This window comes from Chiloscyllium punctatum, chromosome 5, assembly GCF_047496795.1.
Source record: "Chiloscyllium punctatum isolate Juve2018m chromosome 5, sChiPun1.3, whole genome shotgun sequence".
Taxonomy (NCBI): domain Eukaryota; kingdom Metazoa; phylum Chordata; class Chondrichthyes; order Orectolobiformes; family Hemiscylliidae; genus Chiloscyllium; species Chiloscyllium punctatum.
In genome coordinates this window covers 110,047,415-110,063,631 of record NC_092743.1, presented here as the reverse complement: position 1 = coordinate 110,063,631, position 16,217 = coordinate 110,047,415, and the positions used below count along the sequence as shown (strand labels likewise).

The 16,217-nt window shown below is 39.6% G+C and overlaps 1 protein-coding gene across 1 annotated transcript in view; it reads left to right on the top strand.

Annotated features, from left to right (window-relative positions):
• Positions 1-16,217, top strand: part of LOC140476809 (regulator of G-protein signaling 22-like) — a 133,677-nt gene that overhangs the window by 7,787 nt on the left and 109,673 nt on the right. Inside the window, exon 2 of the mRNA XM_072569602.1 lies at positions 14,961-15,023. Coding sequence (XP_072425703.1) covers positions 14,961-15,023 — 63 coding nt within the window. The remainder of the gene's footprint in view (positions 1-14,960; positions 15,024-16,217) is intronic.

Here is a 16,217-nt window from a genome sequence, read left to right as displayed (position 1 = left end):
AGGACACCCGGGCACCACCTCGATTTTAAAGAATCAACTGCGTTAGATGATTGACTAGTTGTGATTGCTGCTCAGCACCAGTGTGTACCATCTACAAGATGCACTGCAGCAACTCACCAATTCTCCTTTGACAACATCTTCAAAACCCATGGGACAAGGGCAGCAGATGCTTGATGTCACTCCATCCAAGTTCCCCTCTAAGCATCACACCAAATGTAATTTTGCTGTTTTGTTTTAATTTTTATGTGCATAAATGTTGTAAAAATAAGTGAATTTGTAAAGGAAAGGTTGCATCTTATGAATGCAACAATAAGTTGATTTGATTCAACATTGTTTGGGAGAGAAGTCAAACAGGAGTCTTGAGTTGCATGTTCAGCAGTACAATTGAACATTATTCAATCTATTTTACTGCATGTGAGAAAGAGGCCAGAGACTGCACTGAATCAGGCTTTTTTTGTGGGGCCCAGTTGCCCTCTCTGTTTACGGCTCAGATTGGAGAGGTCAATGACACTTTGGTTTCCCCATTGGAATACAGCATTTTTATACATTTCACATTACAATAGTTACATTCAACATTGATGTCAATGTTCCTTCCCCTTTAATTTATATATCCAATCCTGTGAAACCACCTGATCAATGTTGGACACCCCTATAGACAGCCTTATGTATATCTCTGTGACTCTATGATCTCTTGATGTTTAGCAGACATCATTATCATCAGGCCTTGGGATCTTACAATGTACCCCATTAACCTACACCCCAAAATTAATGGTTATACTCTTTCTCAGGCATTGCCTATATTTGCTTATCTCTATGAACTGCCTGAATTCTGTTTTTCATTGTATTCATTACTATCCTTATCAAATTCTATTACCCATCTTATATTTCCTACTGTCCAAATCGCAAGAGATACAAAAAAACTAATGCTTACTAATTGCTATAAAATTCATAATATCAGTTCTAATATAAAGTTAGTTAAACATAAAGTTATATGGGTACACCTAATGTTGGAATTCTTTAGCCAACAGGTTGTGAGCAGCTTGGATGTCAGGTAAACACTGCCTCTCTATCTTGTAGCTGCATTATAACTCATGCTAATCACATGCTGTCTTCTAAGATGAAATTTACTAATCCTACTCTAAATATTTCTACACTTACCCTTTCACCTAATAAGACAACATCTATTTCATTAATAAGACTGAAACCCAATCACTTTCATTGTTTAATGAACTTGACTGAACTGCTAGGTTTTTACAAGATGTAATCTCATCCTTCTATTAACTTATCATCTGTCTCTGTTACTGTGGGGTCATACTTTTCTTTTAAATTCTTGCTGTAAACTCCAGACTGTCTGTTCCCTGATATCTGTCTCTTACAGGCATCTATAGTTGTGGTTTGTACAGAATTCTCTGTGTACTAATTTATAAGATTATTTGTCCAAAATAGACCCTGTTACCTTGGATTTATCTCTGTCTCAAAGCTACCATTGTGCTAACTTATGAATTCACTTTAATCTGGACCAAGCAAGTTAATTCTGTTATTTTAACTAAAAGTCTCTGTCGTACTTATGCCGTATCTTTAGCATATTGTGCCACCTCTTACTATGGGCTACCTCAACAAATATGTTTTAGTAACAATATCCAGTACATTGGTACTAACTTTCATTGTCTGAAAACATTTTAAAGTAAAATGTTATGTGCATCATTCACACCTTCTCTTTGAAATTCTTTGTTTTCCAGAACCTCCGAATGTAAATATGGATAACTTTGTAAGTATGTGTGAAGAGATAAGTAAGAGTATTGTATCATCAAATAGTTAAAATAAGGTGAATTTTAACTTGCAATTTTAACTCCCAAGCCTCTAACTTTATATTTGACTGTGGTTTGTTAGACAAGTAATATTGTCTTGAGACAGGTTGTTAATTTCAGTAATTTAATAGCTCATTAGAGGAGATATTAATGTCGGTTTCAGGTGGTGCCAGGTATTTGCAGCCCACTGGGAGAAGAAGACCTGCTACCAAGTGGATCTCGTGACCATATATTACCAGGAACTGTCAAAGTCATATCAACCTCAACTTCTTTGTTGCCACTTCCTAGGATCTTGCAGTTGCCACCGATGAATTAATGAAAAAAAGTCATAGGCCATCTGTGTACCAGTAACAGCAATTGTACACTTGCCACTAATGATTTAAGTCAGAGTGGTTTGGCTAGTTTCTCATAGATGTGACGTGTCATTGACTGCACACTTGTGACATTCAGAGCACTCTCCAATCACTTAAGACCATTCACCAACTAAAGATTTCCACAAAACTAATCTACAATGGGTGTACAAGCAGAAAAAAACTGATCGGCCAGATAAGTACAAAATTTTCAGGTCACTACCATACTGCGTTCGTCCTCCACCAGTCCCCAACCATGATCTCTGGACACCATGATCCAGATTAAATGGGCTTAACTGTTTTGAGACAAGGGGATGGCAACTTAAAACTTGGCTGATGATGTGCCTGAGAAATTCAGCTGATAAAGCCCAGGAGTGCCATATTGAAAGCGACATGTGCCACATCATCTACTGTCATGGATCTAGAGGTGCTGTTTAATTTGCAGGTGCCACGGTCTCCAGAATGGTGATGGGATGCTATGCTTTGTGCATCATTGCACTTTTAAGCTTCTGCTTTCTCTCTGCTCATCTCCTTATCTCCTCTTTGCTCATGAGGAGGTGTGGGAGCTAGAAGTTGTCAATACAACAGTCAACATTGCTACCTTGGATGATAAAAGTCAAATAGCTGGATGGAGAAGCATAAAACTTCACCATCTGGACATGGGTCATCTTTGGTGCAATGGCTCTTTCAGACAATTTTGAACATGTGAGTTCTCTGTATAGTAAGGCAATCTGTCCAATTCTCCTACTTTATCCCAATAACTCTAGAAGTTTATTTCCATAATGTCCATCCAATTTCATTTTGAATAATGCACTTATCTCATTATCAGCAAGTTCCAGCTCATCACCACTCGCTACCTCCTCATGTCTGCCCCATGTTTCTTGCCAAAAGTTTAAATTCATGTCCTTTAGGTTTTGTACCATCAGCTAATGGCTACCTTCATTTGTCAACTGCATCAAAACTTTCGTAATGATCGCACTGCTTTGCTCCAACTCCAGGTTCCCCAGTCTTACCTTGTGACTCAATTCCTTTATACTTTTTGGGTTTAGCTAAATCTCCTTTGTATGCTGTCAAGGACCCTCACATTATTTCTAATGCATGGTGACCAGAACTGCTACTTTTGTAGTCAATGATGCAGACCTTCCAGTCGGTGTTAGAGAGGGTGGGACTGATGCTAATTATGATTAAAACTACCCACTTTCTATTCTATGCTGGAGTCTTTGCAACTGCTGATGATGACCACAACGCAATGTGGAGAGAAACACAATCAAGTGGGCAAGGAATGAATGTAATTCCAATTACTCCCCTTTGTTCCACAATAAACTGAAAGCAGGCCTTAACAACATGTCCCTTAAGGCTTGTCTTAGGTTTATTGCCGTACACAGTTTTAAGTGGAACTGTCAAACCAAGTCTGCTACATTTTTCCTCCTGGAGAGTGCACATGCCCTGTCATTGCACCTGACAATATTCACTCTCACCTCAACTCTCCTACAATGTTTCCCCACCCCAACAGTCCCTACTCACTTGGCTTCTTGTAGATGGTACACATAGCTGCTACTGAATATCCATCAAAGAATACATCATGGAATTCAGCCAACTATATACAGGTTTGCAATGAACCCACTTTGAATCCTTACATTTGTACTTGTCTTCACATTGCTGAATTGTGCTTGGATATCAAATATGGTTAGGTTGTTGGTCTTAACTGGACTTGAATCAAAACAAGAGACACTCTTTTGGAACCAATGTCCATTGCTTTTTATAGAAAAAGGCTAGGAAAGCATTAATTTCCAACCATTTTCATTATAGTGACACCAAAAATGGAGGATACAATGCTAGCAGCACTTCAAGGCAATTAGAATATGTGGAGTGGACTGGTTAAAGTGATATGTGGAATCTTTTAAGAAAAATACAAACAAGGTCAAAGAATATGATCATTATCTTTTTTCAGATTTGATGATGATTACATGTGGAATTACTATTCCTTTTTTGTGATGGCAGTGTAATAGAGGAGGGATAAATGATTTTAGAAGTGTTATTGTAATGTCAGTGAAATACCTTTTTTTGACTGTTAGCAAATCTTATCAGATTGAGTGGATCGGTTGGAGAGACAGATAGAAGCAATGAGGAATTTGCAACAGCAACAGTATGTGATGGATGGCAGTTATAGGAAGAGGGGAAAGTCTCAGATACAGTCACATAGATGGGTTAACTCCAGGAAGGGTAAGAGAGGTAGGCACCTAGTGCAGGAGTCTTTTGTGGATATACCCATTTCAAACAGGTATGTCATTTTGGAAAATGTAGGGGGTGATGGATTCTCAGGGGAACGTAGCACGAACAGCCAAGTTTCTGGTATTGAGACTGGCTCTAATGCAACGATGGGTACGTCGGCTTCCAAGAGATCAATTGTGTTAGGGAATTCTTTACTCAGAGGTACAGTCAGATGTTTCTGTGGCCAGCAGAGAAAAAGCAGAATGGTGTGTTGTTTCCCTGGTGCCAGGATCAAGGATGTCTCAGAGGGTGCAGAATATTCTCACGGGGGAGAGGGGCCAGCAAGAGGTCATTGTCCACATTGGAACCAACGACATTGGAAGGGAAAAGGTTGAGATTCTGAAGGGAGATTACAGAGTTAGACAGAAATTTAAAAAGGAGGTCCTCAAGGGTAGTAATATCTGGATTACTCCCAGTGCTATGAGCTAGTGAGGGCAGAAATAGGACGCTAGAGCAGATGAATGCATGACTGGGGAGCTAGTGTATGGGAGAAGGATTCACATTTTTGGATCATTGGAATCTCTTTTGGGGTAGAAGTGACCTGTACAAGAAGGACGGATTGCACCTGAATTGGAAGGGGACTAATATACAGGCAGGGAAATTTGCTAGAACTGCTTGGGAAGATTGAAACTAGTAAGATGGGGGGGTGGGACCCAGGGAGATAGTGAGGAAAGAGATCGATCTGAGACGGGTGCAGCTGAGAACAGAAGTGAGTCAAACAGTCAAGGCAGGCAGGGACAAGGTAGGACTAATAAATTAAACTGCATTTATTTCAATGCAAGGGGCCTAACAGGGAAGGCAGATGAACTCAGGGCTTGGTTAGGAACATGGGACTGGGATAGCATAGCAATTACGGAAACATGGCTCAGGGATGGACAGGACTGACAGCTTAATGTTCCAGGATACAAATGCTACAGGAAGGATAGAAAGAGAAGCAAGAGAGGAGGGGGAGTGGCATTTTTGATAAGGGATAGCATTATAGCTGTGCTGAGGGAGGATATTCCCGGTAATACATCCAGGGAAGTTATTTGGGTGGAACTGAGAAATAAGAAAGGGATGATCACCTTATTGGGATTGTATTATAGACCCCTCAACAGTCAGAGGGAAATTGAGAAACAAACTTGGAAGGAGATCTCAGCTATCTGTAAGAATAATAGGGTAGTTATGGTAGGGGATTTTAACTTTCCAAACATCGACTGGGACTGCCATAGTGTTAAAGGTTTCGATAGAGAGGAATTTCTTAAGTACAAGACAATTTTCTGATTCATTATGTGGATGTACCTACCAGAGAAGGTGCAAAACTTGACCTACCCTTGGGAAATAAGGCAGGGCAGGTGACTGGGGTGTCAGTGCGGGAGCACTTTGAGGCCAGCGACCATCATTCTATTCATTTTAAAATAGTGATGGAAAAGGATAGACCAGATCTAAAAGTTGAAGTTCTAAATTGGACAAAGGCCAATTTTGATAGTATTAGGCAAGAACTTTCGAAAGCTGATTGGAGGCAGATGTTTGCAAGTAAAGGGACGGCTGGAAAATGGGAAGCCTTCAGAAATGAGATAACAAGAATCCAGAGAAAGTATATTCCTGTCAGGGTGAAAGGGAAGGCTGGTAGGTGTAGGGAATGCTGGATGACTAAAGAAATTGAGGGTTTGGTTAAGAAAAAGAAGGAAGCATATGTCAGGTATAGACAGGATAGATCGAGTGAATCCTTAGAAGAATACAAAGAAAGTAGGAGTGTACTTAAGAGGGAAATCAGGAGGGCAAAACGGGGACATGAGATAGCTTTGGCAAATAGAATTAAGGAGAATCCAAAGGGTTTTTACAAATATATTAAGGACAAAAGGGTAACTAGGGAGAGAATAGGGCCCCCCAAAGATCAGCAAGGCACCTTTGTGTGGAGCCACAGAAAATGGGGGAGATACTAATTGAATATTTTGCATCAGTATTTACTGTGGAAAAGGATATGGAAGATATAGACTGTAGGGAAATAGATGGTGACATCTTGCAAAATGTCCAGATTACAGAGGAGGAAATGCTGGATGTCTTAAAATGGTTAAAGGTGGATAAATCCCCAGGACCTGATCAGGTGTACCCTAGGATTCTGTGGGAAGCTAGAGAAGTGATTGCTGGGCCTCTTGCTGAAATATTTGTATCATCGATAGTCAGAGGTGAGGTGCCGGAAGACTGGAGGTTGGCTAACGTGGTGCCACTGTTTAAGAAGGTCGGTAAAGACAAGCCAGGGAACTATAGACCGGTGAGCCTGACCTCAGTGGTGGGCAAGTTGTTGGAGGGAATCCTGCGGGACAGGATGTACATGTATTTGGAAAGGCAAGGACTGATTTGGGATAGTCAACATGGCTTTGTGCATGGGAAATCATGTCTCACAAACTTGTTTGAGTTTTTTAAAGAAGTAACAAAGAAGATTGATGAGGGCAGAGCAGTAAATGTGATCTGTATGGACTTTAGTAAGGCATTCCACAAGGTTCCCCATGGGATACTGATTAGTAAGATTAGATCTCATGGAATACAGGGAGAACTAGCTATTTGGATACAGAACTGGCTCAAAGGTAGAAGACAGAGGGTCATGGTGGAGGATTATTTTTCAGACTGGAGGCCTGTGACCAGTGGAGTGCCACAAGGATCAGTGCTGTGCCCTCTACTTTTTTGTCATTTATATAAATGATTTGGATGCAAGCATAAGAGGTACAGTTAGTAAGTTTGCAGATGACACCAAAATTGGCGGTGTGGTGGACAGCGAAGAGGGTTACCTCAGATTACAACAGGATCTGGATCAGATGGGCCAATGGGCTGAGAATTGGCAGATGGAGTTTGATTCAGCTAAATGCGAGGTGCTGCATTTTGGGAAAGCAAATCTTAGCAGGACCTATACACTTAATGGTAAGGTCCTAGGGAGTGTTGCTGAACAAAGAGACCTTGGAGTGCAGGTTCATAGCTCCTTGTAAGTGGAGTCACAGTTAGATAGGATAGTGAAGAAAGCATTTGGTATGCTTTCCTTTATTGGTCAGAGTATTGAGTACTGGAGTTGGGAGGTCATGTGGCGGCTGTACTGGACATTGGTTAGGCCACTGATGAAATATTGTGTGCAATTCTGGTCTCCTTCCTATCAGAAAGATGTTGTGAAACTTGAAAGGGCTTAGAAAACATTTACGAGGATGTTGCCAGGGTTGAATAGGGTGGGGCTGTTTTCCCTGGAGCGTCGGAGGCTGAGGGGTGACCTGATAGAGGTTTACAAAATCATGAGGGGCATGGAGAGGATAAATAGACAATGTCTTTTCTCTGGCATGGGGGAGTCCAGAACTAGAGGGCATAGGTTTAGAGTGAGAGGGGAAAGATATAAAAGAGACCTAAGGGGCAACTTTTTCATGCAGAGGGTGGTATGTGTATGGAATGAGCTGCCAGAGGATGTGGTGGAGGCTGGTACAATTGCAACATTTGAGAGGCATTTGGATGGGTATATGAATAGGAAGGGTTTGGAGGGATATGGACCGAGTGCTGGCAGATGGGACTAGATTGGGTTGGGTTATCTGGGTGGCATGGACTGGTTGACCGAAGGGTCTGTTTCCATGCTGTACACCTCTATGACTCTAAGTAAATCATCCACATGAAAGACCCAAATGGAAAGTCTGGATCAAGGTAAAATGATTGACCTGGGGAAAAATGTAGATTTGCAGTTTACACAGTTTGGACTTTTTATTTGTTTTGCTCATGCACATTATGTTTCATTTGAAACCAGTGCCACAAATTGACAAGTAACGTAGTTTTAATTTCTAACCCAACCCCTAACAATATTAATGATCCAGACATCAATCATGGTCAAAAACTGGTTTTTGAAAGCTTGAAAGGGTTCACCCATAGACCCAGCAGTGGCTGTCATGGGACACTATCACATTCCCGTAACAAGGCCTCACTTTTCGATTAAGAATGTATATTGGCATTTAAGGATGGGGATTTAAAGGGGAAGAAGCAAATTATTTCAACACTACATTAACAGTTTGAAAATCCATTTTGTTACTGTAACACATGTTCTGACTAATGCTGGAGAAAACTCACTGGTCCCATACCTTCACAGGTCACTGTGTAAAAAGAAAATATTTGTTCAGTTACCAAGATAACTAAGAAAATATCTTACCAATCAGGTTTTAAACAGTAAGATCTACTGACCAGGTTTCTTAGTAAGAACAAACTTTGATTTGTTATCAATGCAAAATTTATTCAATAATGTTGCAATAATAGGTTAACACGCTGTTATGATACTATTCCTTTAAGAAGTGTATTTTGTCCTGGTTTTATTTGAAGACAGGTTTTCGGGTAGAGGCGCAGAGCAATCTGCACGGAACCACAAGAGTAAACAGTGAGGCCTTAGGTTATTTTTTAATATTAGAATAATAGAAGTAGTCTAAATGGGTGGGGTCAAGCTCCCATGGAACCAGGATTTTTAGATTTCATTTTTCAATAGCAGTTATTGCTGGGTCTTGAAGCTGGGTGGAAGCTGCAGTGTATCTCAACTTGCTACTCTCTCTCTCTCTCTCTGAGTTTTCTCTTGGATGTTTTTCCTCGTGGATTAGAGTTGTATGTGAGACAATCTGTTTTACAGAATTTGCCTTTTTTCAAGGTTGTGTTTATCGGGTGTTATTATTTTGGAACAGGTAATGAATAATACTTAATTCTATTATTTTGTTAAGTTTTCCAATAAAGTTGTTATTCCAATTACTTCTTTCTTTTGTTGTATTTTACTTATAATGTATGAATGAAGTGTGTTTTGCTTCATATATCGTAGTTTTACCAGTTGAATTGCTTCTGGAATGCAACATCCTACACTTACCTTTAACTTAAGAAAAAATTAATTTCGAGACTATCTTTTAAATATATTTTGAGGGGATTTGGTCTGGTCTATAACAACACACAATGGTAAATCAAATTATAAATACTCAATGTCCCCAAAACACACATGCAAATATACAATTTTTGGAGAAAGAGGAAAAAAAAATCTCTGCAGAGATTTTCTTTCTGAGGAGAAAATGATCACTTTGGCCATTTGATGTTTTTCTTGAAAACAAAAGAATAAAGTACACAATGTTCCTGAGTTTGTTGCTCTGATGTTCTGGCACAGATGGTCAAGTCACTAAGCACTCACAGTTATCTTTGAAGTTTTGCAGACACCATGTTCAAGAAATGTGACCTTGAGATGTTTCTGAATCACTTTTTCTAAAGAACAAGTAGGTTCCATCCCGAATGCAACAAGATGTTTTTTGTCAGACATGAGGATTATCAGTCGGCAATTTGTTCTCAACAACACTTGTCGTTCTTAGGCTTTCCTTGAACTGAACCATACAAAACGAGAACTTCTTCAAGCAATGATTTGGAGATGCCGGTATTGGACTGGGGTGTACAAAGTTAAAAATTGCACAACACCAGGTTATAGTCCAACAGGCTTAACTGGAAACACTAGCTTCTGGAAGCACTAGCTCTCAGAGCGCTGCTGCTTCATCAGGTGATGAGCAACGCTCTGAAAGCTAGTGCTTCCATTTAAACCTGTTGGAATATAACCTGGTCTTGTGTGATTTTTAACTTTCTTCAAGCAAGTCACTGTTCAAAAACAGACCTAGCAATGGTCTACAGCAAAGCAAGCAGTAACATGTCATATGATTTATAGGATTTAAAAAAAAATAAAAACTCCAATGTCCACGGCAAACGTACAATTACATACTTTTTAAAAGCAACCACTGCAGATATGGCCACGAATTTTGAAATAAATTAATTTTCTAACATAGTTCAAAACGGAAGTTTTCCAGTCTGTTAAATAAAAAGCATTTTCAAAACAAAGGATACAGTGATACTAAATGAGAAACTTACTGAATATATCAAAACTATTCATAAAAGATGTGAGGTTTGTCACAAAAAAAATTGGAGAACACCATCATGACCTGAGGTAAATCTCCCACTGCTGTAAAACTTAATCAAAATGTAATAGTGGACCTCAAGATTGGGGTTAACCCAAAAAATATTTTTCTTCTACATTTTGTGGACATAGTGACTAGAATTAATCTGTCAACATTAAACAGAAAAAGAAAATTACATACAAAATAATGGGAAGATGGATCAGGGTTGGAAACACTGGCTAAATTTCTTAATGGATAATGGAGGAGAATTTGCCAATAAAGAATGTAGGAGTATGTGTGAAAGTCTGAACATTGAACACACAACAGCAGAAAGTTGGGATTTGTGAGAGAAATTGTGATTGACAAAATGTTCTGAAAAATGATATACTGAATTTTAGAATTGACAACTCTTTTAGCATTAGCAGTACATGCAAAAAAGTCAAACTTCAGATAGTTGCTCTTTACAACACCTGTCAATTAACTTATGGAAGGAATCTGAAAATACCTTAAGTCACATAAACCACCCCTGAGCTTTCACAGGGATTAGAATTCACTCAGCTTTTGCAGAACACTTGAATACTGCTTATGCTCAGAAGAGCTTTGGGATATCTTATCAGGCTGTTTGAAAGTAATTTTTAGCCTGGGAAGACATTTCAAGAGGGAAGGACAAAAGTAATGGTGTGACCCAGGACACGTGACAGATACTGATAGCAAAATGATAATCTTGAACATGGTAACCATCTATTCAAGTGTATTCAATATGGCTTACTGGCACTGATTCCATCAGATATTCTAGTTCTGCTTATGTGTAACTGAACCTTCAATATATACATGCATTCATACAAAATTGGACCTTTACGGAGAACAGATTGTTGCAGATAATAGGCTAACAGAGTGAACCAATTGTCAGTGACAATCAGGATAAGGCTACTATCACAAAGATCTAACATCAAAAGTTGAGACTAACTAAACTGACAAAACCAGATAAAACAAGAGTGAGTTAGAAGGGCAGAAAAGCTCCCAGAGAAGTACAAAAACTGGCTGAACATACAAGGGGCAGAATATCAGATCTGAAGAATATTAGAATGAAGTAAAAATGTGGAAAGCCAGTGAATGACATTCAAGTTTAGACAAAGCTGTAAGAAAAGATCAAGACCTTGTGAAAGGAAGTCTGGTTGCAAGGGGAAACAGATCGAGCAGTGTTAGTCCAGACAGTGACAGGAGGTCTAGTAAGAGAAGAAACTTAACAATAGCAAGGATCAAAGAACTGGTCAAAAGAGCCACAAGAAATATTCTTTATAACAGAGAAGTTCCAGTGGCTACCAACAAGTTAAGTGCTAAATTGGTAAAGGAGGCAAAAGAGAAAGATCCTGTGAGTGAGCAAGAGTTTGTAGAGGTATCATGTAAAGGATTGTCAATAGTGTCATATAGATGAATATGTACAGAGCAAGTACTTGTCAGTGGTGCATGTAAAACTAAGGCCTGACATGAAGCCCAGAGACTTGATCAACAACCTACTCAGGAAGTAAGAATAGACTGAGCAGGGGGAATTGTAAGTATGAATCTTTCTCAAGCACTTGTATTGATATTCCAGGGAATGTACGTCCAATGATGCCAAAACAATATCTTTGCAAAGGGAATAATTTCGAAACAAATTATTTTTAAAACCTCCATTATATGGAGGCTAAACAAGTGTCTATGGGGCCAAACTATGCCTCCCAGTTGTGATTTGTTTTCAGTTAGGTCTGTCCTATTGGTTGTATTCTGCTAAAAGCAGAACTGGAAGGAATTTTCTTAATGCATGTAGATAATTTCCTCTTGGGAATATCTGAAGCAGTTGACAAGTTTCTGATAGGTAAAATTATGAAGGAATTCAAATTTTGACCTTGGGCCAGAGCTTTTAAATATATGTAAGGAGTGTTTACATATGTAGAGTTGGATGTTGCACAGACTAAATTAGAAACAGTCCTAAATCTGCAATCTTGCCAAGAGGATGTTGATAGAATCCCAATAAATCAGGCCAGGTCCCAGGATGTGGGAACTCCTTGACGCTAGAGTGATGTGATGCAGCACAAACATTTCTGTGGTGAGAGTTTGTGGCTTGTGGAACTTTGGCTCAGAGTTTATGATTTGGAGGTTGAGCTGCACACACTGCAGCACATCAGGAACACATCTCTTTATGGTGTAGTCTTCTGATTTGATCAGTGTTCAGACATGAGAGGCTGTGACTATGAGTAGAGGAGGTATGGGACCCAGGAAGTGGAAGAACCTCAGACTTTGCAATTGGCCAATAGGTTTGAGGAATTTTTAGCTGAGAACCAGAATAAGACAAGAAGACATAGGACCAGATATAGGACATTCAGCCCATCAAGTCTGTTCTGCCATTCAGTGTGATCGTGGTTGATGATCCTCAACTCCACTTTCCTGCCATTTCCCCATAACCTTTGATTCCCTCTCAGATTAACATTATGTTTATCTCAGCCTTGAATACACTTAATGTTCTGGCTTCAGCACCGCTCTATGTAAAGAATTTGACATATTCACAACCCTCTGAGAAAAGCATCTCTTCCTTATCTGTGTCTTAAATATTCTGAGATTATGCCACCTGGTCCTAAACTCTCTTACAAGGGAAAACAGCCTTCCCACATCCACCCTGTCAAATCCTGTATGAATAACAACCCATTGTTATCTAGTAATAGTCCCCATTAGTCACTATTCATGCTCCTAGGCTGACAGTTACCAACCCTTTGTCCGTCCAACTATTCTTCTCTCTCTTTGGGCTCCATCTCCACTTATCATTTACTCCATACCTGCTCCCCCCATCCTATTGTCTGCACATAAACCAGCATTTTCCAAGCTATCATCAGTTCTGCAGTAGGGTTACTTGATCCTGAACTGTGATTTCTCTCCTCAGACCTGTTGAGATTTTCCTGCCATTTCTGTTTTCGTTTCAATCAGATCATCTATTATGAGTATAGACTCAATCTACTCAAAGATCTCCTCATAAATCAGTCCCCCATACCTCATCTCAGCCTAATGAACATTCTCTGGACCATCTCCAATGTCAGTATATCTTTCCTTGTTTAGTTAAGAGTGCATACTGTAGAATAGATGAGTTGGACTGGTAATACAAAACTGCTTTTTTTCCTGTCAATCATCATATTTATGTTTTGCATGTTTATGAGGTAATAAGATATTGGTTATTAATTAGTTCATTTTGGTTAATAGTATATGTATAAGATCCCTGTACAGGTTGAATTGTTTAAAAATCTAGTTAAATGTGTTAGAGGATATCTTGTGGGCAATGATAGTATCCCTACCTTGGAGCCAGAAGTTCAAGTCCCACCAACTCCAGAGCTGTGTAATAACATCTCTAAACAGGTAGATTAGTAAATATTCAGTTTAAAGATGTTTTCCTCTGGCACCATGCTTACTTGGCACCCTTTCCCATCTGGCAAACTTCCCTCCCTGTACCCCATCATCACACTTGCATTATTTACTTGTGGTTTGAAAGCGGCTCTCAAAGTGGCTGTCAGGATCTTCAAAGACAGAATATTGCAGCTGACTGCTGTGAAAAGTGTGCATGGTTTGTCATTTGACAGTTCCGTGCTACATGGAACTGTCAAAACAGAAGTATGGGTCCATATTTCCTAAGGAGGCCTAGGCCAATCTCCTCTCAGAAAGGTGCCTCCTTCTTTCATAGCAAGGAAGGGCCAATGTAGGAGATTGGGCAAAAGTGGGTACTGCAGACGCTGGAGATTAGAGTCAAGATTAGAATAGTGCTAGAAAAGCACAGCAGGTCAGGCAGCATAAGATGAGCTTCATTTCTGATGAAGGCCTTTGCCTGAAACGTCGATTTTTCTGCTCCTTGGCTGCTACCTGACCTGCTGTGCTTTCCCAGCACTACTCTAAACTTGATTCCAATGTAGGAGATTGCCAGTTCTCGGAAAATCTGGCTCAATGTATCTCTCTGATACTGGTGGACTCAAAAGTGAGAGACAAGTAGGGGGAGGGGGGAGTGTTGTGGTAATGTCACTGGTCTAGTAATCCAAAATCTCAACTAATGCTCTGGGGAATAAGTTTGAATCTTACCTTGGCAGATGGTGAAATTTGAATTCATTAAAATTTGGAATAAAAGCTACACACTAATGATGACCATATAACCTTTGCCAATTATTGTAAGAACCTATCTGAGTCATTATGGTCTGGTCAAGCCTACACATGGCTCTTTTGTAATGTGGATAATTTTCACTTGCCCTTTGAAATGGTCCAGCAAGTCACTCAGTTATCTGGCCATTAAGGATGGACAATAAAGGCTCACCTAACCAGTGATCCCTTCATCACATGAATGAATATATTTAAAGATTCCAGAGTCAAATAGCCCACACCTCATCGTGCTCAAAATGTCCTTTCTATAAATGTTCTTTTAAAATGAGTGCTTAGTTTTTGTGTGTTCATTCATTCATTGAGATACTGGAATGAACATTTAGCACAGGAGACCACGACTACTGAACAAAGAATGGTGGGAGGGTGGGGAAGAGGGAAAGAGAGGGGGGAGAGAGAGACAGAGAGAGAGAAAGAGAGAGAATTTTACCCTTCTCATTTATAATTCTTTCTTTTGTAACTTCCAGGAAGATTACTTGGTAACAGATGATCTCCTAGTGGATTATTTCAATGTATTTCTCAGCCTATTTGTAAGTAATTTCTTGATGGTGGTTTGAATGCTCTGTAGTTTGTGCTGATTGTCATAGATATGCTCATGTTTTACTCCAATTATGAAAATGACATAAGCAGATCAACCAATGCAGTTGCAGAATGTGGCTTTCATATTTGTCTTACAATAACAATCCTTTTTTATCCAGCATATTCATGTACAGCTACATGTCAAAATTAAAAAGTGGTCATTTTCACTTCCTGATAAAGCTTAAATCTAAATTGTAAATTCATAGTTTTGGCTCAATCTGAACAATGTGCAGCAAGACTCAATTGGAAAGTGGATTGACATTTAGTCTAAGTCCACTCTCAAACTTACTTTGCAAGGTGAACATTTGTGAACCTTGCTGAACTTTCTGAACATATAGGGCAGAGATTATCCACAACCTGTGGTATAAATATTATACATTTTTAACTTTTGAGTGATAACTTTTGCATGATGTAAATGTGCAGCACTTTCTCCGAAATAGGATGGCCAGCTTTCCAGTTGAATCTGAGCCATATAATATAAATAGGGGTTCTGCATCTGTTCAAACCTGAACTCAGAGTCATAGAGTCATACTGCACACAAACAGAGTCTTCGGCCCAACTCATTACTGCTGACCAGATTTCCCAGTCTGACCTAGCCCCATTTGCTAGCATTTGGCATGTATCCCTGTAAACCCCTCTTATTCATATATCCATCCAGATGCCTTTTAAATATTGTGATTGTACCCACCTCCAGCACTTGCTCTGGCAGCTCGGGCCATACACACCCCACCCACTGCGTGAAAAAGTTACCCCTCCAGCCCTTTTAAAGTTCTTCCTTCTCATGTTAAACCTATACTCTCTAGTCTTGGACTCCCCTACCTGAGAAAAAGGCCTTGGATATTCACCTTATCCATGCTCCTCATGATTTTATAAATTTCCGTAAGGTCACCCTTCAGCCTCTGGTACTCCAGGGAAAAAAGCCCCAGCCTATTCGGCCTTTCCCTACAACTCAAATTGTTCAGTCCCAGCACTATCCTTATATATCTTTTCTGCACCCCTCTCAAGTTTAACAACATCCTTCCTATAGAAGGGCACCTAGAATTGTATGCAGTATTCTAGAAGTGGCCTTACCAATGTCCTATAAAGTCACAACATTACCTCCCAACTCCTACACTCAACGTTTTGACCAATGAAGACAAGCGTGC